At 39.1% G+C, this 23,079-nt stretch overlaps 3 protein-coding genes across 4 annotated transcripts; 1 reads left to right on the forward strand and 2 right to left on the reverse strand.

The window, feature by feature from the left end:
- Positions 1-326: 326 nt before the first annotated feature.
- On the forward strand, positions 327-2,267 carry lepa (leptin a). Of its 2 annotated transcripts, XM_003440570.5 has the most exons (3): positions 327-417; positions 985-1,185; positions 1,281-2,267. In XM_003440570.5, the coding sequence occupies exons 2-3, from the start codon at positions 1,036-1,038 to the stop codon at positions 1,614-1,616; spliced, it is 486 nt and encodes a 161-aa protein (XP_003440618.1). In that variant the 5' UTR covers positions 327-417; positions 985-1,035; the 3' UTR covers positions 1,617-2,267. The 2 variants fall into 2 exon arrangements, with proteins under 2 accessions (XP_003440618.1, NP_001287979.1); NM_001301050.1 differs by lacking the exon at positions 327-417 and having other exon boundaries at positions 1,036-1,185; positions 1,281-1,616.
- A 280-nt stretch (positions 2,268-2,547) lies between these two features.
- Positions 2,548-11,798, reverse strand: rbm28 (RNA binding motif protein 28). The gene is made up of 20 exons (XM_005470846.4): positions 11,466-11,798; positions 11,179-11,325; positions 10,998-11,098; positions 10,838-10,913; positions 10,634-10,726; positions 10,461-10,532; positions 10,276-10,369; positions 9,919-10,178; positions 9,754-9,820; positions 9,498-9,607; positions 9,324-9,397; positions 8,733-8,868; positions 7,350-7,414; positions 7,059-7,217; positions 6,763-6,912; positions 6,502-6,576; positions 6,264-6,393; positions 5,909-6,047; positions 5,602-5,719; positions 2,548-3,008 (listed from the first exon to the last, which is right to left on the reverse strand). Exons 1-20 carry the CDS (start codon positions 11,581-11,583, stop codon positions 2,874-2,876), a joined length of 2,319 nt encoding a protein of 772 aa, XP_005470903.2. The 5' UTR covers positions 11,584-11,798; the 3' UTR covers positions 2,548-2,873.
- A 2,178-nt stretch (positions 11,799-13,976) lies between these two features.
- si:dkey-5i3.5 (uncharacterized) lies at positions 13,977-22,667 on the reverse strand. Its single transcript, XM_003440568.5, has 4 exons — positions 22,322-22,667; positions 18,878-19,174; positions 15,984-16,230; positions 13,977-15,897 (listed from the first exon to the last, which is right to left on the reverse strand). Exons 2-4 carry the CDS (start codon positions 19,112-19,114, stop codon positions 15,536-15,538), a joined length of 846 nt encoding a protein of 281 aa, XP_003440616.1. The 5' UTR covers positions 19,115-19,174; positions 22,322-22,667; the 3' UTR covers positions 13,977-15,535.
- Positions 22,668-23,079: the final 412 nt, after the last annotated feature.

Raw genomic sequence — 23,079 nt, forward strand, 5'->3', positions numbered from 1 at the left:
GCAGTGAGTCAAGCAGTAAAAAGTTTCTTTGCACCATGGGCACTGCGATACCTTAAAGTCTGCATATATGTATGTGTCTACACATGTTCGACAAAAAAATGACGAATGTCTCCAAGAGGTAAGAAAGTAATAAAATTACTTCATTATTGCTCAAAGCAACTCATAGACTTATCTCTAAATGATGAATGTGTCATAGGAAAAGTGTCCGAAATGTATTGTGCATTCAACTTCTCCCTGTCTGATGCAGTACCACCAGCAGATTTGGGGGCATGATAAGGAGAGAGGTAACTGAGGGGGCGGATGAGGGGGGAATGGGGGGTCGGAGAGAGAGGTGAGTAAGAGATGAGTCAACAGCTCTGCAATATAAGATGTCCTGATGGAGCCTAACAGTGGCATACTCGCAGACACCAAACCGAGGTAAGGTCAACTCTCTGCTCCTCTTTGCACAGCTCAGTCACCTTAATCTCACAGGGGCTAACGTCTTTGTTTCTCTGTCTGTGTCAACTATCAGACTTGTGGTTTCTCTATTCATGAGTGCAGCTTTCTGACAATATTAATTTTAAAATGTGTAGTGAAGGATGTCAGCGACGAAAGTTTTTATAGAGAAATCCTTGCTTATTAGTTACATGTGTTTTAACTGAAGTTAAAGTTTAAAGGGTGTAAAGGAAACTTGTACTTTCTTTTACTGTTCTCAGAGAATTTTGGTAACATTTTGGAAAACTGGAGAGACTAATTGTAGGAGCCAAAATCAGTGATCTTTGTACCTGTTATACAGCCAGAAATTCACAGGTGTCTCTATCACAAATATTTGCACCAAACAGGTTGAGTAAATTACTGGCAGGAAGCATGTGTCCAAACATCTGTAATGCGATTAGATATAGATATGAACTCATCCAGCTTTTTTTAGTGAGATTTTATAGTGGAATTGAAAGAAAGAAAAAGATCCTCTATATCTAATCGTTTAATTCTCCATTCCTCTCCCAGGAACACCATCTTCTTTCTTTGTTCTTTACAACAGTGGAAATACACAACGCTATGGACTACGGTCTGGTGCTCCTATTTTCTCTGTTTCAAGCTTTAAGCATGGGCACAGCAGCTCCTTTGCCAGTGGAAGTAGTGACGATGAAATCAAAAGTGAAGTGGATGGCTGAACAGCTGGTGGTTAGGCTGGACAAAGACGTACAGGTAGCTTTCATAGTTCTGTGTGCAAAGACAGAATTTTCAGTGTTTGAAAGAGTCGATGTGTTATTAACCCTAATGTGTTCGCCTCCCAATTAAAGGTCCCAGTTAACTGGACTCTCAACCCACCTGCTGATGATTTGGATGGAACTTCCTCCATAGAGACGGTCTTGAACGGTTACAACAGCCTGATCCCGGACACCTTTAAAGGGGTCTCCCAGATCAAGTACGACATCTCTTCACTGACAGGCTACATTCATCTGTGGAGGCAGGGGCACTGCAGCGAACAGCGACCAAAGCCTGAAGTACCAGGGCCACTGCAAGAGCTACAGAGCCACAAAGAATTCATTCAAACCGTGGGCATCGAGGCTCTCATGAGAGTGAAGGAGTTTCTAAATCTGCTGCTGAAGAACCTGGATCAGCTGGAGACTTGCTGAAGGATGTACATCAGGACCAGTATTTCCAAGCTATTGCCCTGATTGTTGGACAACATTTGTAAAGTCTCCCTCAGCGATGCCTGACTTAACATTCTGAGTTGTCCACGTTGAAAACTTGATCATGTTTTGAACTGAAATTATTATTGAACAGGCACTTATTTATATACACTGTGTATTTATTTATATATGGTATTTAGAAGATATGTATTTTGTAAAATAATGTTTTTTTACCACAGCAGCACAAATGTTTCAGGAGAAATTTTAAATGACACAAAAGTAAATCAGCTGTTTACAAGGTTTGTACTATGACACTGCTGTTGTGTCAACAAAGAGCTCTGAGTGAAGAATGTGTTTCCCATTAAGCCAGTCATCAAGCTGACTCAGCAGTGTAGCATTAAAACTAGAGGATATGTCATGATGAACGGCGATGTCATCTTTGGAAATTCCTGACAACCATCCTGAAACTTGCCAAGAAAGCCACATGATGTTTGCATGAGAGCTGGAAGAATTAGGGAGGATAAACTTTACTTCAGTGCAATATCACATCTTCCAAAAATGTCTATTTATATCCACGGATGACACGTTATTTTGCTGTGCAACTGGTACTATTTTTGTTGCAATAAAATATCAATACATTTTTTAACAAACTGATTTTTGGTGTTGTGTGAAGTTCTCTCACTTTTGTCTAGTGGATTTAAGATGAAATCAGAATAATCAGAATGAAGTGAAAAAGGCACGTAGAGCAGGTTAATGTATAATTTCATTGTGGGTGTTCATCGCTTGCTACACTTGTACAGTCAGGGGACATGAGTGGGAAGTGTTTTCCCAGAGCTATCGGCTTATGATTAACTGCTGATAAAAACTAACATGAGAAAAGCGAGTGTAAGGAAAACTATCGTAAGACATTAATAAATCTTTAAACACGACAAATGTGAGTCGCAACAAAATACAACGCTTTATTTTCTCCTTAAAATCCATGTACATGTACAAAACTGTATCCTTACATAGTTAGGTTTATTTCGCTGGTTAAAAGAGTAAACAAACAGAATGAATGAGGTTCAGCATGTGGGCATCAAGCTGTACAGGTTACTTTCAGTTTGACACAAAACCAATTTCTAGGAAAATCTGTTGTACTCTCAAACGTCAGACAGAATGCCAAATATAGAGTTCCTGTTTTTTCGGAACTTAACCTGACACACACACACAGACACACACACAGACACACACACACACACACACACACACACACACACACAGTTAACTATTGAACCATTTACTTCTTTTGATGCTGGTGTCACTGTTGCCCATCAGTTTCTTCTTGTACTGCTCCACCAGGCTCTCAAAGCGGTCTCCATGCTTTTGCTTGAACTGCTTCTTATCAATTTTAACCTTCTGAAAAGACACAAAACAAAATGTCATGTGGTGTTGCAGGACAATAAAACAAGCAACTTATTATTCTATAAACAAAACAAAACAGTTTAGGAGTACTGCTGACAGACCGTATGGGTAATGTGACTGCAGTGTACTAACTAACACTTACTAACACTTATCTAGTATGACTACTCCAAGTCAGGGATGTCAAACATAACACCCGGGGATGTAATCAGCCAAGCAAAGACTCCAATCTGCCCCACTAGACGTCTTTAGAAAATGTGAAGGAGGACATACATTTTGGATCTTTAACTGTAATATTATCCTACTGATTAAGATCTCCACCACAGCCATTCATATACACCAAAGAAAATTTGTTTGTTTTTTTCAATTATGTACAACAGAAATTTATTTTACACATACACTGTACGAATGAACAGAATCTTTATGCTTTATAATTACAGAAAACTCTGGGTATTCAGCTGTCAAGACCTTTTCTGTAATTTTCCAAAATAATATTAGATAAAAATAAATATAAAAATACTGCAATGCAAGCTGTTATCAGACTGTACTGACAAAAATAATTACATGAAACAGTAAGCTTCTATCAACATTAACAAACACAAAGATGAAGGTAGAGGAAAAGTTTGATTTCTTGCAAATACCGATCGTTAACACTTTGTCACCTAGATTATTTTAAATTTTGATGTTTTAATCTTTCTTCTAACTGACAGTGATATTAGCTCCCTGACATTCAGAGAGAGAGACAGAATATCAACCAAAAATCCACCAAAAAAAGACAATGAATCAAGTGAATCAAGTATTAGATCTCCAAGCAAAACATGAATTAGTACTTGGTGGAGAAACCCTTGTTCGTAAGGAAAGCCATAAGACATTTCTTGTCAGTTTCCAAGTTTATACACATTTTAGAAGGCATCTTAGCCCACTCCTCTTTACAGAAACTCTCTAAACCCTTCAGATTTCCTGGCTGCCGCTTGCCAAATCAAAACTTAAATTCCCTCCACACATTTTCTATTAGACTGACATCTGGTCACAGCACTCGCTCCCAAGACTTCTCTGAATCATTTTATATCACTGAAAAACTTCAGATGAGCCTGTACATGAGCCTTCCTGAGCAAGGGAATGTTGTGTGCACTGCAAGTTTTCTAGGCATTATGTGCGTTACCAGTTGCTTTGTACACATAGTTGAGATGAGGAGATTGTAACTGACTGACTGGTTGTAATCTGGCTGGGTTAATGCGAGTTGCACTCAATGACATGCAAAGTAATTTATAACATTTATGCAGTGCGTTTCAGTTTTATTGCAATTTTTGTGCAATATCTCTAAAATTAGAAACATCCTATCTCCGAGTGAAATGAAAAATGTGGCAGGAATACTGTAATTCATTATCAGAATGTCCTAAAAATTTCCCAGATAAGCCTTCAGCCGATCCATGCTGCATTCGGACAGGGACGAGAAAAAGAGAACATACTTCTCCCATACTGGCTTCTCTTCATTGGCTCCCTGTTAAATTCACTTTATCAATCACATTTAAAGTCCTTCTTCTCACATACAAGGTCTTGAATAATAAGGACCTTATAGTGCCGCACCATCTCAATAGGGCACTTTGCTTGCTGGAGGTTCCAAGAGTATTTAAAAGTAAAATGGGAAGCAGCTCCCAGTTTGGATTCAGGAGACAGACACGCTCTCTACTCTTAAATTAGGCTTAAAACTTTCCTTTTTGATAAAGCATATAGTTAAGGCAGGATCAGATGACACTGAATCATCCCTTAGTTACAGTGCAACAAGCCAAGGCTGTTCGGGTGCTTCCCACGATGCACTGAGCATCACAACTTCATACACCTCTTTCCACTCTCCATTAGCCCTTTTCCACTAGTACCTACTCCACTCTGTTCAACTCAGTTTTTATGGCAGCAGTACCTGGTATCAGGTACTTTTTTGGTACCTGCTCAGCCTGTGTTCAAAGCAGAGTCCATCTGAAAATTTGACCTCAACAGACCGCATGCCACCGATTGGCCAGTCAATGGCATCACTTGATGACTAATTAGAGTGACTCCTTCACAAAAATCAAAACTGTAATTTTTCAAATACAGTAACCAGAGAAAGAGCTACACAAAACCAACACCATTAGCCCGAGTCTGACAAAAGGGCATAGACGGAGCAGCAGGTACATCATCCCCTTAACATCCTCCATTGTTGTGTTGTTTGTGTCATTTGTGTCGTATACACGTGACGTCATGTGGCTTTCAGACACATTGCTATAACGTCCACACTGTCCTTAAAATGTAAAATGTCTTATTTTTTCTTTTTTTGTCAAGACAGTTTACAAACTTTCCCCTCACATCAGCTCTACTAAATACACTGCAAGAAACACCTTTTGAGTTAAGCATCTTCTCAACTACCTTCAATTTTCTTCAGGTTTAAGAACTTCTTTTAAGTGTAAAAAGTGCTGTAAAAATGGCCTAAATACCTACGGCTTTGGTGTTTTAAAATTAAGAATGACTACAATCCGTAGGTGTTCTTTACTCTACGATGTTTTGTGACCATTACTCAAGATTACAAATAAGCACATGTAACACCAAATTTGCAAACCTGGTTTCTGGGCTGTGTGGGCTTCTCAATCTGTCGCTTTGGTCGCTCCTTCCTGGTCGATCCAGGCTTGGCTTTCTTAGGCGGGGGGGCTTTCTGCTGCTTTCTCTTGTCACGTGATCTGCAAAGGATGAAAGTTCCCATTATGGAGTGACAGTCAGTATGTCTGTCTAGTTTTTAATTTGTGAAATTGGGCACATACACCTAAAATATTTGTGTTATAGTGTTTGTTTTCAATATCTATATGCAGAAGTACAAAGTGACCGGTGAGGAAAAGACAGGCAACTACTTAAAGTAGTAAAAACAACACCTGATCTTTGGTCCCTGATGGGAAGGCAAAGGCAGCACTTTCTTTCGTTTCTTCCCATTCTGCAAATCTACGTGTTCAACCTCAGGTGTGGTCTGGAAGCCTGAAAAGTGTAGGTCTTGTTTCTGGCCTTCAGGAATACCTGATAAATATAGAAAAATGCACAGATGGGACATTTAAAGAATAAAATAAAAAGTAAACTTGACAGTATTAAATATAAGAAAGCACATTTATGTATCAGAGCAGCCGTTTTCAATCACGCACCAAAAGCTGTGATACTCGTGACATGCCCCTCTAATAAACCATCATAACCAATTATCAAATATACTAAATGATAACAAAAATCATCTTTTCTTACTTTTTTCCTCTGCCGTTTTCTTCAGTGAGGATTGTGCTTTATTCCCACCTTTCCCTGGTCCTTTTCCATCTCCAGCTGTTTGGGACTTGGGTTTCACTCCTCCTTTGTTGGCCTGATTTTTTAAAAACTCCTGCAAAAATAAACACATGCTTACTTCCTATTAAAAAGATCTGTTCTTGTTTTTAAAATCCAAAGATACTTTAAGCTGCAACTAACACACAGATCAGTACAAACGTACCTTGCTTTTCTGTTGACGCATTTCTTTTATTTTGAGTTTTCTTAAATCCTCCAGGGAGAACTCAACAATAGGTCTCTGCAAAATGACACAAAATACACTTATGCCTGACTAATCCAAGACTGCTTGTGGGCCAGGAAAAGAAATAAGAAAACAGAATTTGGTGCATAAAACCAAAAAAATTAACCACAATGCAAAGCGGAAAAGAGGCTAAAATAGTGCCGCTTCTCAAAAACTCTGCCACTGATTTCTGCACTTCTGTACCTTTTGTGAGCCAAAGATGTTAGGGTTGTTGTTAAGGTAGCGAAGCGTGGCGAGAGCATGTTCATGATCCTGGAACTGAACAAAGCCATAGCCTAACGATTGTCCCATCACTTGACCCTTCTCGGGCTTCTTGTCGTAGATGACTCGGCACTAAAAAGGGAAACAGTTGGTTTCACACACAAACAGCGTGAGAAAAAAAATTACCACAACACCCCCTGCTGGGCACAGAACATTTTTTTCCTCACAAAACTGTGACAAAATAACAATCTACGTCAAGCCCAATGGTGTAGTCTCACCTCTGTGATGCGAACTCCCTTTACTCCTTTCACAGCTTGAAGGCAGAGTGATTTGAGTTTTTTGCTGTCCACTGACTTCGGCAGGTTGTGCACACACAGGCGAGTCTTTGACACAAACACATTTATGTCCCGAAGCTTGGCCCTCTTTATTTCTTCAAACTAAGAAAGAAAAAAAGGCAACAGCAAATAATGACTCAAAATGGAAGCAATTAGAAAGACCAAGTGAAAGATTGATTATTATACAACAGAAATCATCCTGCGAGTGGAACTGTTTATGAAAAACGTACTTACTCTGGTTCTTTTGACCATGTCTGTCTCAGGTACACCCTCAGCAGCTTTGGTTCCTGGACGAATCACTGAAAGTTGAGGTGAAAGACAATAACATTCAAAAGCAATTTAGCTACATGGAGCCAGTGCAAATTCCTTTCATGCCCTCTAAAGCCTCCTTTGGGCTGTCCCACAGGAAAGATAACAAGCTAAAGAAAACACTGTGATGATGTCTTTCGCTGTAGCTTCAAAACAATAGTTCGACAACACAGTTCGTCAACCAAGGATATCCATCTATCCATTCTCTTTTTGCTTATCCAGGGGTGGAGCCTCCCAGCTACCATAAGGCGAGAGGCGGGGTGCATGGTACAGGTCGCCACACCTCTTGTTTTCTTGTAACTTTGTGTGCTGCACCACAACTGTCGCAGCTGGGTTGAAGACATGACTGTATAATTGTGCCAATTTTTACCTCCACTTTAATGATCCTGTACACAAGCTCAGAGACATACTGACACACAGAGGGAGATGCTGCAACTGTTTGAAAACTTCAGAGTTTGTGGAAAGAACCCTTGACAAAGTCTTGGCTTCCTGTTTTGACTTATAACTGAGTGGCGACACCCATCGTTTAGGAGAACACTGCAGCGGCTTTTTGCACCTTAACTGCAGGTATAAATGACTGCATCTAAGTGATGACAGCGCGGCAGTAAGCAAACCGACCACTGCGAAGGGTTTATGGGCACTTTAACACAGCAAGACAGACGACCATTCACACTCAATCACCAGTTAACCTCACCACCTTTTAGTGCATGTCTTTGGCCCCGGCCAGAGACTGATTTTGAATCCAGGTCCGTCTTGCTGTGAGACAACAGTGCTAACCACCGTGTTGTACTAAGCACCAAAAACAACCTGGACCAAAATTCAAACCTGCTGCTAAAACCTACACTTTAGGTGCATCAGAAATGTGGTTTCAGTGATTTTTAAATGAGGCATGGTTGTTAGAGCCAGATGGGCTAGTCTGTATGTTTCAGAAACTGCTGCTCTAGCACCTTTGGGATGTGGTGGAACAGGAGATTCCCATCATGGATGTGAAACTGACAAATCTGCATAACGGCGTGATGCTATCATGTCAATATGAAACAAAATCTCTGAGAAATGTTTCCAGCACTTTGTTGAATCTGTGCCATGAAGAATTAAAGCAGTTCCGAAGGCAAAAGGAGGTCTGACCTGGTACTAGCAAGGTGTAACTAATGAAGTGGCCACATAACATATATATATTCACCAACCAACAGGAATTGTGTCTTTGAGTTTTCATGCATAAGATGATGGAAGTGAAGTCACAGACTTCAATAATGTTCAAAATTAAAGGATTGCTTACTGAAGCTGCACATAAGATAAATGTTTACTCACATCCCTCTCTGGCCAGGTACAGGTTCCTCGTGCCTGTTTCGACCTTCTTTTTATCGACTTTCAGCTTCACGGCATCTTCTCTGCTCACTGCTGCAACAATCATCAGCTTTCTGCCATGTATACGGATACCACTATCCTGCATCAAACATACAAATGTTTTCAAGGCTTGTCTACAACAAGGGTTATTACACAAAAAAGAGACTCAAGTGATGCTATAAAAGGGTGAATACACGAGACAATTTGTAATAATAGTGTTCAAACATCAGTTGGACAAGTGACAGATTAGTAAAAATATTTTGCTTCAAGTTAATAACATTTAAATTACCCTCCATGTAGCTTGACAAAAAATAATTAGAAAAATTATTTATTAGTAGTTATTATCAGTTAATATATTGAATAAAAATACATAGATATACACTGACCACTCAGAGCTATCAATGTGTTGTTTAAATTCTGCCCATGCTGTTTCCACATTCCAATTTAAAACATCAACATTAAAAGGCCAAATCCCCAAGAAGTGGGTCCATCTAAACAGCGTGTGATTGCACAATAATTCAAATATCATGTACATTACACTTGATTACATATTACCTCTGCCTCATCCTGTGCTGCAGCTATGCATTTATCTGCAGCCTCTTTAGTCTTAAACTGAGCAAAGGCACAACCTGCCAACAATAACACAGAAGAGTAAGTGAACTGGTTCTCTCCAAACAACTAATAGACACAAGTGTCTTTCTTAAGGACTTTCAAGGACTGTCAACCGACCTTTTGAATGTTCTGTATCTGGGTGGAGAACAATCTTTATGTAATTAAGTTCTCCAAACTGAAGGAGAACTTCCTCTAAGTCTTCTTCCTCCGTGTCAAATGACAGGTTCCTAAATCAGTTTAGATGTAGGTGTTAAGAAAAAAGAAACAGGTCTCAAAGAGAGTTTGAGGATGTAAGAATAACAAGAAAACAAATGAGCCACAGTAAAATAAACCAAAGCTGGCTCAGGACCGAGTAGGAGGAATAATCACTGACCTGATGAAAACCGTTCTGCCCTCTTTCACATCTGAAGGAAGCTGTTTTTTCGAGGTCTTTTTCTGAGCTACGGATAACAGCCAAATACAGAATGTATGAAAACAACTTTAAAGGAAAGGAAATATTAAATATGTTATATTAAATATTTATTTATACTATCCATACCTAATTTATCTTCTTCATCCTCTTCATCATCCTCTTCATCCATACTGCCATCATCATGATCTGAATCAAGGCTATCTCCATCATCATCATCATCATCATCCTCCTCCTCCTCCTCCTCCTCTTCCCTATCATCATCATCCTCCTGTTCCTCCTCATCTTTTTCATCATCAGAATCACTCACTTCACTGCTTTGTTCACTCCCATCTTCATTACCTGATTCAAATTCCTCCGTATGCTTCACAGCTGATTTTGAACTGACACTGTGGACAGATGTGGAGCAAAAATAACCAGTGTAGTCAATCACCTTTTAACACTCATGGCAATATAAACAGAGGAATGCATGTTTGAGGTTCATACTTTTTCTTCTCAGGTGGAGCTTTCTTCTTTTTTTCATCCTCATCATCAGTGTCGCTGTCAGTGTTAGCATTTGCTTCTTCTGGATTTGTACTGGCTATGAAGCAAAAAAAAAAAAATTGTTAATGACAACAAGCTTTATATCTTGTGGAACTGGAGCACACAAAGTATTTTTGTCATTTAACTACCTGAATTTGAGGACTGCTGTGTAGTAACAAACTTGTCCTTTGGTACAGCCCAGTCAATTGCTACTGGTCGGCCTGGAGATTAAATGCCAACATTTGAAAAAAAGGAAATGTCACAGTAACAAGTCATAATGAGCTTTTTTTAAGCACACAACTCAGCGGTCTCACTCACTGACCTTTTATCTCCTTCAGGTTCATAGCATTAAGCGCTTTTGACGCCTCCGGCACCTTTTTAAAAAGGACAAATGCAAATCCACGCATCTTCCCGTCTATGAAAAAGCATAAAAATCAACCTCATAACATATCAATCCACCCCAAAGTCTGGCAATACTTCAACATGCTCACTTATGTATACTGTGTTAAGAAACATATGTATTTACCAGGTTTGAGGGGGATTTTGACCTCAACAACTGTCCCGAACTTTGCAAATACTTCTTTCAAATGATCCTCTGTGCACTGTAACACACGGTGTGTATTAGCAAAGGTTTGTGTCAGTGTGCGCTGAGCTGTTACATTTAGTAATCATGAAACATACTGTACCTTAAAGCTGAGATTCCTTATAATGAGTCTTGCTTTCAGTAGCTTTTTCTTGGAGCCTTTCTGCTGATTCTCCTTTGGAGCAGTGCCTGCCTCTGTAGGTGCTAAATGAAATAAGTGCAAGGTTACCATGGAGACACAGACTCTCCTGATTGCCAGTTTTGGAACATGTCTTCATACGAACCTTTCTTGTTTTTGTCTTTGATTTTACTCTTGGCCACTGTCAGGGACAGCTTCTGCCCGTCGTATTCTTTAATTTCTTTTAAGGCTCGTTGTGCATCTTCCTCCATGGAATATGTGACAAAACCAAACCCCCGACATTTTTCAGTCTCTGGTTAAAAAATAAATAGAGACCACAGATATCTGTTATGTACATAAATATGTTTATGTTTGCAGGTTTAATTTAATTCTACTTTCGTACGACTTTTTCAATTACTATTCTGTATGGTTCTTTCGAATAAACGACAGTACCTTTATCTCTGACCACGAAGCATTTCTTTACCGGACCAATTTCTGAGAATATTTCTTCGAGTCGCTCATTAGAAGCTGAATCTGGTAGAGAACCAACAAATATGGTGTGCGCCGCCATGGCTAACTGCTAACTTTACGGCGTGTACACCAACTCAAAAAGTGAAATGCAGTTTAATACCAATCCACCACAGGAAGCTAATGTCTAATTTCTCGATAACACGCTTATCAGTGGCATGAATACACGCCACAGAACTGTTTAGCTTGGACGTCGTTAGCCACGGGATTAAGTCGCATGTTTACTTGTGGAAGTAGCCATCTTTGAAAAAGAACGGAAGTGTATTCGTTAGATATTCGCATTCACGTGCGCCACCTATCGTCCTGGAGGTTTCAATGTAGGAATAATATGTAAATTTAAATAAGCTGATATAAAAGTAAAATTCAGCTTCTTTTTGTGAAGTACCGTTTCTGTCTGATGTTTGTTTTCACCATTACTGAGTTTCTTGCATATACTTACTATTTACTTTAACTTCCCACAATAGCTGTTTTATTGAGGTGGTGCTTCCTGCAGAAAGCCCAAAGGGAGCGTATGATGATCCCTTAATTAATTACTTCAAGAAACAAGAAGCTATTGCGGTTACCAACCATGACAGCACAAATCCAAAACAACTGATTAAGTGATATGTTGTTGATTTTCTGTATTCCCCGTTAACCACAAGAGGCCCTTCAATAGTTTACCTATATTCTTCTGTAAATTTCAGTATTGTTTTGTTTTTATGTGATGCTTATATTACACTGGATTAATCATTTCTAGGGTCTTGTGCTGATAGTAAAGCATAACTGTAATGATAATACTGGGAGTGAGCTACATGGCTTCTGCCACCAGGTGGTGTCTTCAGTAGCTCAAATCACTTTCTAAGTACAAACTAAAAATTTACAGTAACGAAAACAGTGTAGTTTTAAGGCATTGGGCCACCTCAGTTCTCAAAGCCTGTAACTCTGCTAAAAGGATTGAATACCATTCTTCCAAAAGATATTCCTTTCTTTAGTGTCACAGTTTTAAAATCACCTTGGGCTATGACATCGTTGGAGAAGTAAGATAAGATAACCTTTATTAGTCCCACACATGGGAAATTTGTTTTGTCACAGCAAGAAGTGGACAGTGCAAAATGTTATGAAGCAAAAGTACAGCACCTACCTTACAGAAACGGATTGCATCAACCCATATCTGGAGAAAACATCACAATGACTGAATGTGCTAATTGCATTGGTCAAAGGTTCATTTCTTTACCTGCTTATCACCTGTCTCAATAGTAGAATAGCTTGAAGTCTAAATGCGGTCATCAGTTCTGAGGTTAGGTGGTTAAATGTTAAGCATAATTACCTCCTAATATAAATACATACTTTTCATTTACCCCCAGTTAGTTAAAAACTATGTTGTACACATAGTTTTAAAGAACAACTTTTGTATGTGTATCTTTTGTTAGGCAAGAGTACAGTGCTTTACAGCAAGAATAATATTGCATTTCACCGCATTGGTGCTTTAACTCCTAACCCTTCGTAATCAACTTTGACAAAAAAGGAAAAATTAAAAATTACTTGCACCGGTTCAAGTTAAGAGAAACACATCTTTATTACACAGAAGTATAACATGTTACGCTTAAACATCTTCAACTTACAAGTCAGTCATATGAAAAGTGTTAACAGAAATGACTGAATAAGATTTCTTTTCCCAATTTTAGCAGGTCACATCCTTCAAGAATATTGAGAATACAAACACCTTAGAGATAACTGTATAGTTTAACACGCACACACTTAGGCTACGTTCACACTGCAGGTCTTAATGCTCAATTCCGATTTTTTGATCAAATCCGATTTTTTTGTCTGCTTGTTCACACTACACATAAAATGCGACATCAAACGCTCTACAGTGTGAACGCTCAAAGCGGCCCGCATGCGCAAAAGAAGATGTCACACACAACTCGCTCTGTTTAGACCCAGAGCAAACAATATTGTTTGACTGATTGGCCTTAATATAAAGACTTCGGACCTTATGTTTCCAAATTTTTGCTTTAAGTTATTTTGTTATTTACATAATAATGCAAATAACCTAATAATGATCCTTTTTGCTGTTTTAGAGGAGCGGTGCTTCAAAGGATAGTTGCAGATTTCTGTCAGAATCTGCAGAAAATACAGTAAAAATAAAATGTTCACATTTCTCCAATGTGGTCTTCCCAACAGTTTCACCGGATGGCAAGAAACCGTTCGCGATGTCCTATCGGGCGCTTCTCCGGCGCTGATAATTGGCGTCTGTCTTGTGTCAGTGACGTAAAAGACGGATTTAATGCGACTTGACCGTTCACACAGCAGTCGCTTTCTAAAACATCGGATACGTATCGGATTCAGTACCACATACGAAAGTGACCCAGATCGGATTTGAAAATATCGGATTTGTGCCGTTCACACTGTCATACCAAGATCGGATACGGGTCGCATAGGGGCGAAAAAATCGGATTTGATGCGCTTTCGCCTGCAGTGTGAACGTAGCCATAGACACCGACCTAAATTAATCAAATATATACTTTCATGAAAACGTGCTGTTGTAATCACCTTAGTTCTTGTTAGACTTGGTGGTAGTAACAAGTGAGGTGCTTTTTAAGGCACTTTCAAGGCTTTGTGTAAAAATGTGTAAAAAACAAAACTTCAGCAGCAGCAGTGTCAAGTAGTATTGCATTTTCTTCTGAGTGCACACAGCATGCTGTGCTTATCAGCAGGAAATTGAAAATCAGACCAGCAGTTTAACCCTGAAGCTCAATCACATGCATCAACTGTTTTTTTAAAGCACGGAACAAGTTTCTTTACTTGTAAATTACTGCAGGAAAAGTAAATGTCCAGTTTTAATTTCAAAATCATTCAAGGGTTTTTACATCCTGAGATGAGAACATAATCAACCACCAGGAAATGTCATAGCCACTTAAAAAATCCCTTAACTGTGAGGGAAAAGGTAAAGTAGATTTCAGGTGGTTTGTGTGAGTTTTCCCTGAACATATCTTGACTGATAAAAAATTACCTTGGTGCTTGTGAAACATGAGTTAATTAGGCTTTACACATTTAAAATTTAGTAGTGTTTCACCTAAAACTATGCTAATTTCTACTCTTTTGTCTGACAAAATCTGAAAAATATGCAACAAGTGATTGTATTTAAGAAGCTGAAACCAGAGATTTGTCATTTGACTTTGAACTCTAGTTGTATCCATTAATGCAAGCACCAAAAGACATGACTCCAAACATTAGACACTAAAACATCAAGCACACATCTTGACCTGTCGTGTTTCATAAATAGAAGCACTTGGAGCTTGCATGCTTGTGGCCATTGCTGTTCACATCGTTCTTTGGACTGTTTACATTTTGTCTCAAATATTTAAAAGAAAAAAGCAAAAGGCAAAGTTCACATTTGATTTGGAAACTGTATTTTTGAGGGTCAAAGAACAGTTAGGAACTTCAATGTATAACCCTCCATTTCCAAAGACATTGAGATGTTGTGCAAAATGGAATGATGTATACTGTTTTTGAAGATATATAGTTAACTGAAAATGTCAGTAGTGACCAGTAGATTAACAATTCTGACAAACCATTATGTTGTAGTAAAATGAAGATGCCAAATTATGCTGGTTCCAGCATTTCAAATGAGAAATTTAAGTTTGGAATATTTCCTGCACTTGTCTTCCCCTCCATGATTTAGTTTAAGTTAGTAGACAGTTGCTTGCCTAAAAGAAAAGTGTCAGACTTTATATTTGTTTGTTTGCTTTGGCGTACATGAACATTGTGATCCAAAGTGCATTTTATTCTTTATATGCTTTGCTTTAGTGTTTATGAAACTGTATGAAGTAAACCCTGAGTACATGTGATCGTCATTCTGAATAAAACTGAACTGTTACTGTACCTTCATAACACACACCAATTAGTGTAAAAATTCAAGATGTACTATTACAGCCCAGCCAAAGCTTAAAACATTTGAGGTTAATGTACAGTGAAGTCAAGTTCCTCTTGCATTACATTGTTGGGATTTTACCTCATAACTTCGCCTTTAACGGGGTAAAACCAAGGGAACTGAGGAATATGCGAAGTGTGGACAGATATTCCTCTGGGTGTCTCTTAAGGTGGCCCGCGTGAATGGAATTGTCCCACTTCTTTTCTGTGACATCCATTCCACGCCCTCGCCAGTAACCGGCCAAGTCCGCCAAAGTTTGTGGGTCACACAGTGGATCATTGTTACAGTAGAACATCAGCACAGGAGCGGTGATGGGCGTATTCCAAAACACATCCAAGGATATGTCAAAGTAGTCCACGGTGTGGCTTTTAAACTTGTCAAAGTAAAACATGGCTGTTTGCTTTACCAACCACTCACATTTTGGAAATACAGTTTTTCCCAAACCTGAGAAGAAAGAAGGAAAATAATTATCAATTTTGCAAGAAAAGGAAAACAAGAATTAGATAAAGTGTGAGTTAATGGTAACTCACCTATAGCCATGTGCTCAAGGGATCCTGCCACCATGCTATCATAAATCTGCCCTGTGATCCTTTCTGTGAATGCCTGATATTTATCTGTATCTTTCGACACATGCACAAGGAGCTGAGAGAAGGTATATCCACCGATTGAAAATGCATGAACAAGCAGGGGGCGGGACACGAAGCGCTCGCTCTCCAGCAACTCCAGTAATGTCTTTCCATGTTCCAGACCCCAGCGGGGCCAAAGGAACCCTTGCACCTTTGAAAAAAAGGAGAAATTCAATCAGCCTTTCAGAAAATCATTAAAAAACATACACACACACTAAACTTTGAGTTTAAAACTGAGTGAATTCATTTTTCAAAGTAAGATCAATGCGCAACATTACAGTGCTCCCACGATGTCCTGGTGGGGTCCCCTCTACTTTTGTTTTTTTACGAGTTAAGTTTCCATTGCAATCTTAGTTAAATACAAACTTTCTTCACATTTATCTAATGCAGTTTCATTCTTATAGTGCTACTTCACAGATATAGACCTTAAAACACTTTACAGTTTAAAGAAAAGGAGCCTATAATTTGACAAACTAAACGGTGATATTATGGCAACAGTTGTGGACGAAGAACTTCCTTTTAACAAGAAGAAACTTCCAACAGAGCCAAGATCAGCGTGGGGCAGTAATCTGATCACAAAAAGGGGGGACAAAGGGAGAGAGTAGGGAAAAGGAAACGATGTACAACAGTTTCATATAAATGCATCGTGAACAGAAAAGTGGGTATTATATCATGGGAAGTCCCCAACAGCTGAGCCTACAGCAGCATAATTTTTGGATGATTCAGGGTCATCTGATCCACCCCAACTATAAGCTTTACCAAAAGGAAATTTTTAAGTCTAATCTTCAAAGTACAGGTTGTCTCTCTCAACATGGAACTGGTTCCACCGGACAGGGGCTCGATAACTTTTTAAGGCTCTGCTTTTGGTAATTCTGGGAACCACAAGCTTGCACTCAGAGCACATACTTCTAGAAAGACTATTATTCATTAGCCGCCCTGTGATGCATTTTAGTGTTAAGTGCAAGAATGAAACATTGTCATTCAGGTTCTCATTCCCGTCTCTTGCCCCACTGATTGCTAATATCGTACACTCCTCTCTTATATCTGGTTCTGTTCCTTCTTCTCTTAAAACCGCAGTAATAACTTCAATACTGAAAAAGAATGGTTCAGATCCCTCCAATCTAAATAATTTCAGGCCAATTTCAAATCTCCCTTTCCTAGCAAAAATTCTTGAAAAGATAGTGGCTGCACAGGTTCATCATCATCTCATTGGAAATAACTTGTACGAACAGTTTCAGTCCGGCTTCCGTTCATGTCACAGTACAGAAACAGCCCTAGTAAAAATCACCAATGATCTTTTGCTTGCAGCTGATTCTGGACTTATATCCATCCTCATTCTCCTTGACCTTACAGCAGCTTTTGACACTATGTCCCACCGCATCCTCCTTCACAGATTAGCATCTATTGGCATCAATAGTACAGTACTCGCCTGGTTTACTTCTTATCTCTCTGGCCGTTCACAGTTTGTTCAATTACTCCCTCACAGATCAGTATCTACTCCAGTTAATTTCGGTGTACCCCAAGGCTCTGTCCTGGGTCCTTTACTTTTTATCATCTATCTCCTACCTCTAGGTAATATTTTTAGGAAGCATAACATCCAGTTTCACTGCTACGCAGATGACACCCAGCTCTACCTATCCTCCAAACCCACAGCTACTCTCCCACCCACATCCATTTCTGACTGTTTAAGTGAAATCAAGGTCTGGTTTACTCACAACTTTCTTAAACTTAATGGCAATAAAACAGAATTCATTTTAATAGGCACCAGATCAAAACTGACTACAGTTCCAACCAGTCTTTCGTTATCCATTGATAACTCCTGTTGTCACACCCTCCCCTCAGGTTAAGAGTCTTGGTGTCATCCTCGATAGCACTCTGTCCTTCACAGCACATATAAATAATATCACTCGGTCTTCCTACTTTCATCTCCGTAATATTAACCGTCTTCGTCCCTCACTCACACCACACAGTACCACCATACTTGTCAATGCTCTTGTCACATCTCGTCTGGATTACTGTAATTCTCTTCTCTATGGTTTACCTCATAAATCCCTACATAAACTGCAGTTGGTTCAAAATACAGCTGCTCGTATTATTTCCAGAACTAGATCCACTGGACATATAACACCTGTTTTTAAACAGCTCCATTGGCTTCCAATTCACCTCCGTGTCAATTTCAAGATCCTGCTTCTCACTTTCAAAGCGCTTCATAACCTCGCCCCTCCATATCTATCCGATCTTCTCCATACATACTCACCCCTTCGTACACTCCGCTCTTCTTCAGCTTCCCTTCTGTCAGTTCCACCTGCTCGCCTGACTACCATGGGACTCAGAGCCTTTAGTTGTTCTGCCCCGAGACTTTGGAATGCACCTCTACTTGCTCTACGGGCCACACACTTGTCTCACCACTTTTAAATCACTACTCAAAACTCATCTGTTTAGAATTGCATACACTTGATCTGTCTTAGGCCATTTTTACCTTGCTCAGTTTTTATATTTGCTTTTATACTTTTATGACTGTTTATGTCTAAATTTTATCTTACCGTGTTTGCTATATATACATTTTTCTTATGTTTTTATGGTATTGTTTACGTGTTACTGTAAGGTGACCTTGAGGGTCTGAAAGGCGCCTATAAATAAAATGTATTATTATTATTCATCAGTAGGGGTCAAAGAGCATGTTATCTTTGATACAACAGATACTGTTTTAGCTGACTCAGAAGAGCAGCTCTACAGTTAGTGTGAGAAACTGATTAACTTTAACATATGCTCCAACTCCTCAGTCCCTGAATTCTTACCTCGCTCTCAAATACTAGCACGTCAAATCCTGTGTTGAAGTAGATGTCACAGTACTTAGCCAGCGCATGGGGACGTGAACCCAACCACGGTAACATCAGCAACAGAGGTTTGTGACGTTCTGAGGTCTGGTTCCGGCATCCAGGGACTGCAAATGTTCCTTCATTCATGAAGAACGTGGCATTCTTACTAAGGCGGTGGGCAGTAACGCCTCTGCTAAGAGCTATATTTGCAAACATGTCAGCAATTGTAGGGCTTTCGTTTAAGAGAGAGAAGAGTATTCAAAAACCCAAGGCTACCTGGATAAAAGAGAAAGACACAGGTATGAAATTGGCATAATAAAAAACAGAGAACCAGGCAGGTAGACACAGAAACCACAAAATAGGGAAAAACAAACAAATACAAAGATCAAGAAAAACTAAGGAGAATGACAGAAATCAAAGCAATCATTATAGCGATCGTGGCTCAAGAGTTGGGAGTTCGCCTTGTAATCGGAAGGTTGCCGGTTCGAGCCCCGGCTTGGACAGTCTCGGTCGTTGTGTCCTTGCCAAGACACTTCACCCGTTGCCTACTGGTGGTGGTCAGAGGGCCCGGTGGCGCCAGTGTCCGGCAGCCTCGCCTCTGTCAGTACGCCCCAGGGTGGCTGTGGCTACAACGTAGCTTGCCATCACCAGTGTGTGAATGTGTGTGTGAATGGGTGGATGACTGGATGTGTAAAGCGCTTTGGGGTCCTTAGGGACTAGTAAAGCGCTATATAAATACAGGCCATTTACCATTTACCATAACCACCAGCTTAAAGTTTTTCCCTGACTAAGAGTGGGTATCTGGGGTGTTTTGCCGGTATTGTATGCAAGCAGGACTGGCATATGTCAATGTTACAATGACATACTCTGTGTCTGCGAAGGTTCTCAATCATCCAGGTCATTGTAGTCTAAGGAGCTTGGAAAGAAAAGCGCCTGGACTTCTTTAAATTGCTTGAAGAAGTTTCACCTCTGATCCAAGAAGCTTCTTCAGTTCTAAAGTCAAATGGTGGGGAGCCCCAGATTTAAGCCCTATGGGAGTGTCCCCCCAGGGGGGCATGGACCCCCTAATGATCCTCTATCTGATCACATGAGCCAAGGTTTCGGGTGAACTCGCTGTGAAACCCAGCCCCACCCTATCATGTGATTTAGTGAGGTCAAGAAGACAGATGGTTTGAAAGAGGAGTGAAAGAAGCCATCTATGTCCACTGTGAACGATCATCTTTGAACAGAGGCGGTGGCTTATGACACCAACCGTCTGCCATCTATAATCCAGTTTTGAGATCCTTGCCCAGACGCCTTAACGCCCACTTACATCCTGGGCCTGTTGACCCCAGGAAATCACATGATAATATGGGGCTAGGTTTCACAATGAGTTCACCTGAAACCTTGGCAGGACTTTCTTCCAGACACTCTAAACCCACCGGCACAATGTACATTTCAAATTCCTTTAATTTTAAATATGTTTATATTGTCAATTCTGTAAAATAGTCAGATTGTCTATTCTTATTTAATTCACTTAATGTACAGAATTCACCTGCTTGCTGCTACTACTGCACATTCACCTAATGTATATACTATATATATAATGTTCTTCCTCTACCCCCCCCCATTTTTGCACATGTCGAGGAGCGTGTCAGGCTACATTAATTTCACTGTGTGTTATACTTGTATAACTATGCATGTGACAAATAAAGAACCTTGAACCTTGACATAGAGCTATGCATATTCTTTCTTATTATCTGGAAATGTGGGATGTGAATACTCAGAGCCTATAGATAGGCCATTGTATCTACAATACAATAATAATGTAATTATAATGTTTGTGTGTGTGTGTGTGTGTGTGTGTGTGTGTGTGTGTGTGTGTGTGTAAAACTGTACAACTCTCCATAATTTAGCAAAGGTGTTTCCCAATTGCTTAACTTACTTATGCTATAAGTCTATAGAAACTATGTCTATAGAAAGGACACAACCTCTCTGGAGGCACGTACACACACACCATTAGCTTACAAGATTTTTCCCTGCTAAAAGTAGGTGATTTGAGGTTTGCCTGTAAAGTGTTTAGGCAGGATTGCTACTTTGCCACATATCTAAACATATTTCTGTAATTTCTTGATATACTTTGGGAGACACCTACAATACTTCTACACAGAAAAAAACTTTGTAATAAGTAATAAAATGGCGGCGACAGTGCCCTATGTCACGACATATTTTTGTACAAGTATGTTTATAGGAAGGTCACAACCTCTCTGAAAGAGCATATACACACAGCCACACACCATTAGCTGACATGTTTTTTACTTTCCAAAATTGGAGTACTTGAGGTTTGCCTGTACTCTGTTTAGGAAAAATTAGAATATGTTAACTTTATATTAAATCTATATTAATATTGAATCTATATTAATATATTATATTAAATTTATATTAAATCTATACATATTTCTGCAATTTCTTGATATATCACCAACAATCCTTCTATGCAGAAAAAAACAGCATAAAAATTTTATTTTTCTGCATTATATAGAATAAGTATAACTCCATATCAGACTTTAAAGGATCACTTGTATTTCATCAACAATGTAATAATGTTACTTATAATGTTATAAATCATATTGAATATGTTGGCACAAATTGTACAACTCTCCATAACTTATGAAAGCTGCTTTCCTGTTGCTTATGATTATTTCTTTCACTGAATCATGCTAAAGTTGTATACAAGTCAGGGATGTTATATAGGACTGTTTTTAGCCTATAGTAAGACCAAGCAAGGAAAATGGCGGAGACAGGAACCCTATTTCACAATGTACTTTTGTACAAGTATTACTGTTGGAAGGACACAAACTGAGGGGGCACGCCTTTAATCATGCATGCACATACATACTAAGTACAACACTTGTGTAGAAAAACAATGCCCTACAACAAAATAAAGATTTTGTTAAAATTTTCCTATCATTAATTGTTGCTGTTTTATTCTTGATGCATTAACCTTATGGTTAGCGATGGCTACTGATTATTCTGCTCAAAGTCGCACAGCGAAAACAAACATATGCATGGATGCTTGCTTTTTGTTGTTCTTCAGCTGCAAACTAAACTTACTGGCAGCTTATGCAGTTTACCAGTTTAAGCCATTTCTCCTTGTAATTTTCCTTTTTATTTTTCTCAGAAAAAAGAGTATCCCTCCTTTCTCCCGCTCACTGCTGCTACAAGAGCCGTTAAAGTTAAGCTAATCAAGCAAAGCTAACTGTATAGAGCCCAAATGTCCCCAACCCCCACCAAAACCCACCCACTCATTTAGCGTACAATAGTCTAGTTTTTTTTTTTTTTAAATCCCCTTAAACATATGGGGTTAGCCTTTCTTTCACAGCCAGCTGAAACAAACAACAAACAAACAAATGCAATGCTAATTTAAGACAAAAATGAACTTACCATCAAAGCATGGAAAGCTTTAGCGAGTTAAACCTAGTAGCTATTTTCTGTGGCGGAGTTACAAAAGTGCATCCAATTTACTTGTAGTAATATGTAGTAGGTAAGAACAGGCTGTTCCTAAACACCTAGCTTGCAGCAAAAGAGAAAAAAGAATAAAAAAGTTAATATTAAACTACGTGGACATCTCCCAAGTGAGCCAGACGTGAAGATGCACTTGGTCCCGGTGTGGTATGACTTTCTTTCTTTAAGTCCTCCTCTTAACTCCTCCTCCTTCTTCTTCGTACTCCTGATTTTCTGTAACTACATATTTTCCGCCACCTACCGTGCAGTCTGAAAATATCTGGACTGTCACCCACTGTATAATTTCTTCATTGCAGGTTCTCTGTGCCTGTCTGAGCAATGTATTTAAAATATAACAACCCTATAGTAACTAAACTGCAAATTTACAGATTTAATTTGAGTGGTTAAAGACAAATAGCAAATAGCATACAGATGCTATTTAGCCTGGCACTACAGCCCCAGAAGAGCCCAGGATAGTTTTTTAAATTGATTTTGATTATATAGTGAAAACCCTGAAAAAAGTATGGTTAATTTGTTTGTGGTTGTTTTTTCTTAGACAACTGCTGAAAAAAAATTATTTTGTCAGACCTAAATCATTAAAAAAAATTCATTATTTGACAAAGATAACCAGAGTAAATTCAAAGATTAGTTTTTTAAAATAAAGATTTAATTTATTAAGGGAAAAATATCTATCCAAA

The sequence above is a fragment of the Oreochromis niloticus genome, linkage group LG7, assembly GCF_001858045.2.
Source record: "Oreochromis niloticus isolate F11D_XX linkage group LG7, O_niloticus_UMD_NMBU, whole genome shotgun sequence".
In the NCBI taxonomy this organism is placed as follows: Eukaryota; Metazoa; Chordata; class Actinopteri; order Cichliformes; family Cichlidae; genus Oreochromis; species Oreochromis niloticus.

Bases quoted from the DNA above. Each gene is read 5' to 3' on its own strand.
- si:dkey-5i3.5 (XM_003440568.5), bottom strand. From the start codon at position 19,114: ATGTTTGCAAATATAGCTCTTAGCAGAGGCGTTACTGCCCACCGCCTT. The intron at 16,231-18,877 runs GTAAGAATTCAG...TTTTTTTCAAAG, and splicing joins TGCTAGTATTTGAGAGCGAG to GTGCAAGGGTTCCTTTGGCC. The intron at 15,898-15,983 runs GTGAGTTACCAT...CTTTCTTCTCAG, and splicing joins CCTTGAGCACATGGCTATAG to GTTTGGGAAAAACTGTATTT.
- lepa (XM_003440570.5), top strand. From the start codon at position 1,036: ATGGACTACGGTCTGGTGCTCCTATTTTCTCTGTTTCAAGCTTTAAGC. The intron at 1,186-1,280 runs GTAGCTTTCATA...TCCCAATTAAAG, and splicing joins GGCTGGACAAAGACGTACAG to GTCCCAGTTAACTGGACTCT.
- rbm28 (XM_005470846.4), bottom strand. From the start codon at position 11,583: ATGGCGGCGCACACCATATTTGTTGGTTCTCTACCAGATTCAGCTTCT. The intron at 10,179-10,275 runs GTATGAACCTCA...ATCTGTCCACAG, and splicing joins GCTCCACCTGAGAAGAAAAA to TGTCAGTTCAAAATCAGCTG. The intron at 5,720-5,908 runs GTGTTGTTTTTA...CATCCTTTGCAG, and splicing joins CATCAGGGACCAAAGATCAG to ATCACGTGACAAGAGAAAGC.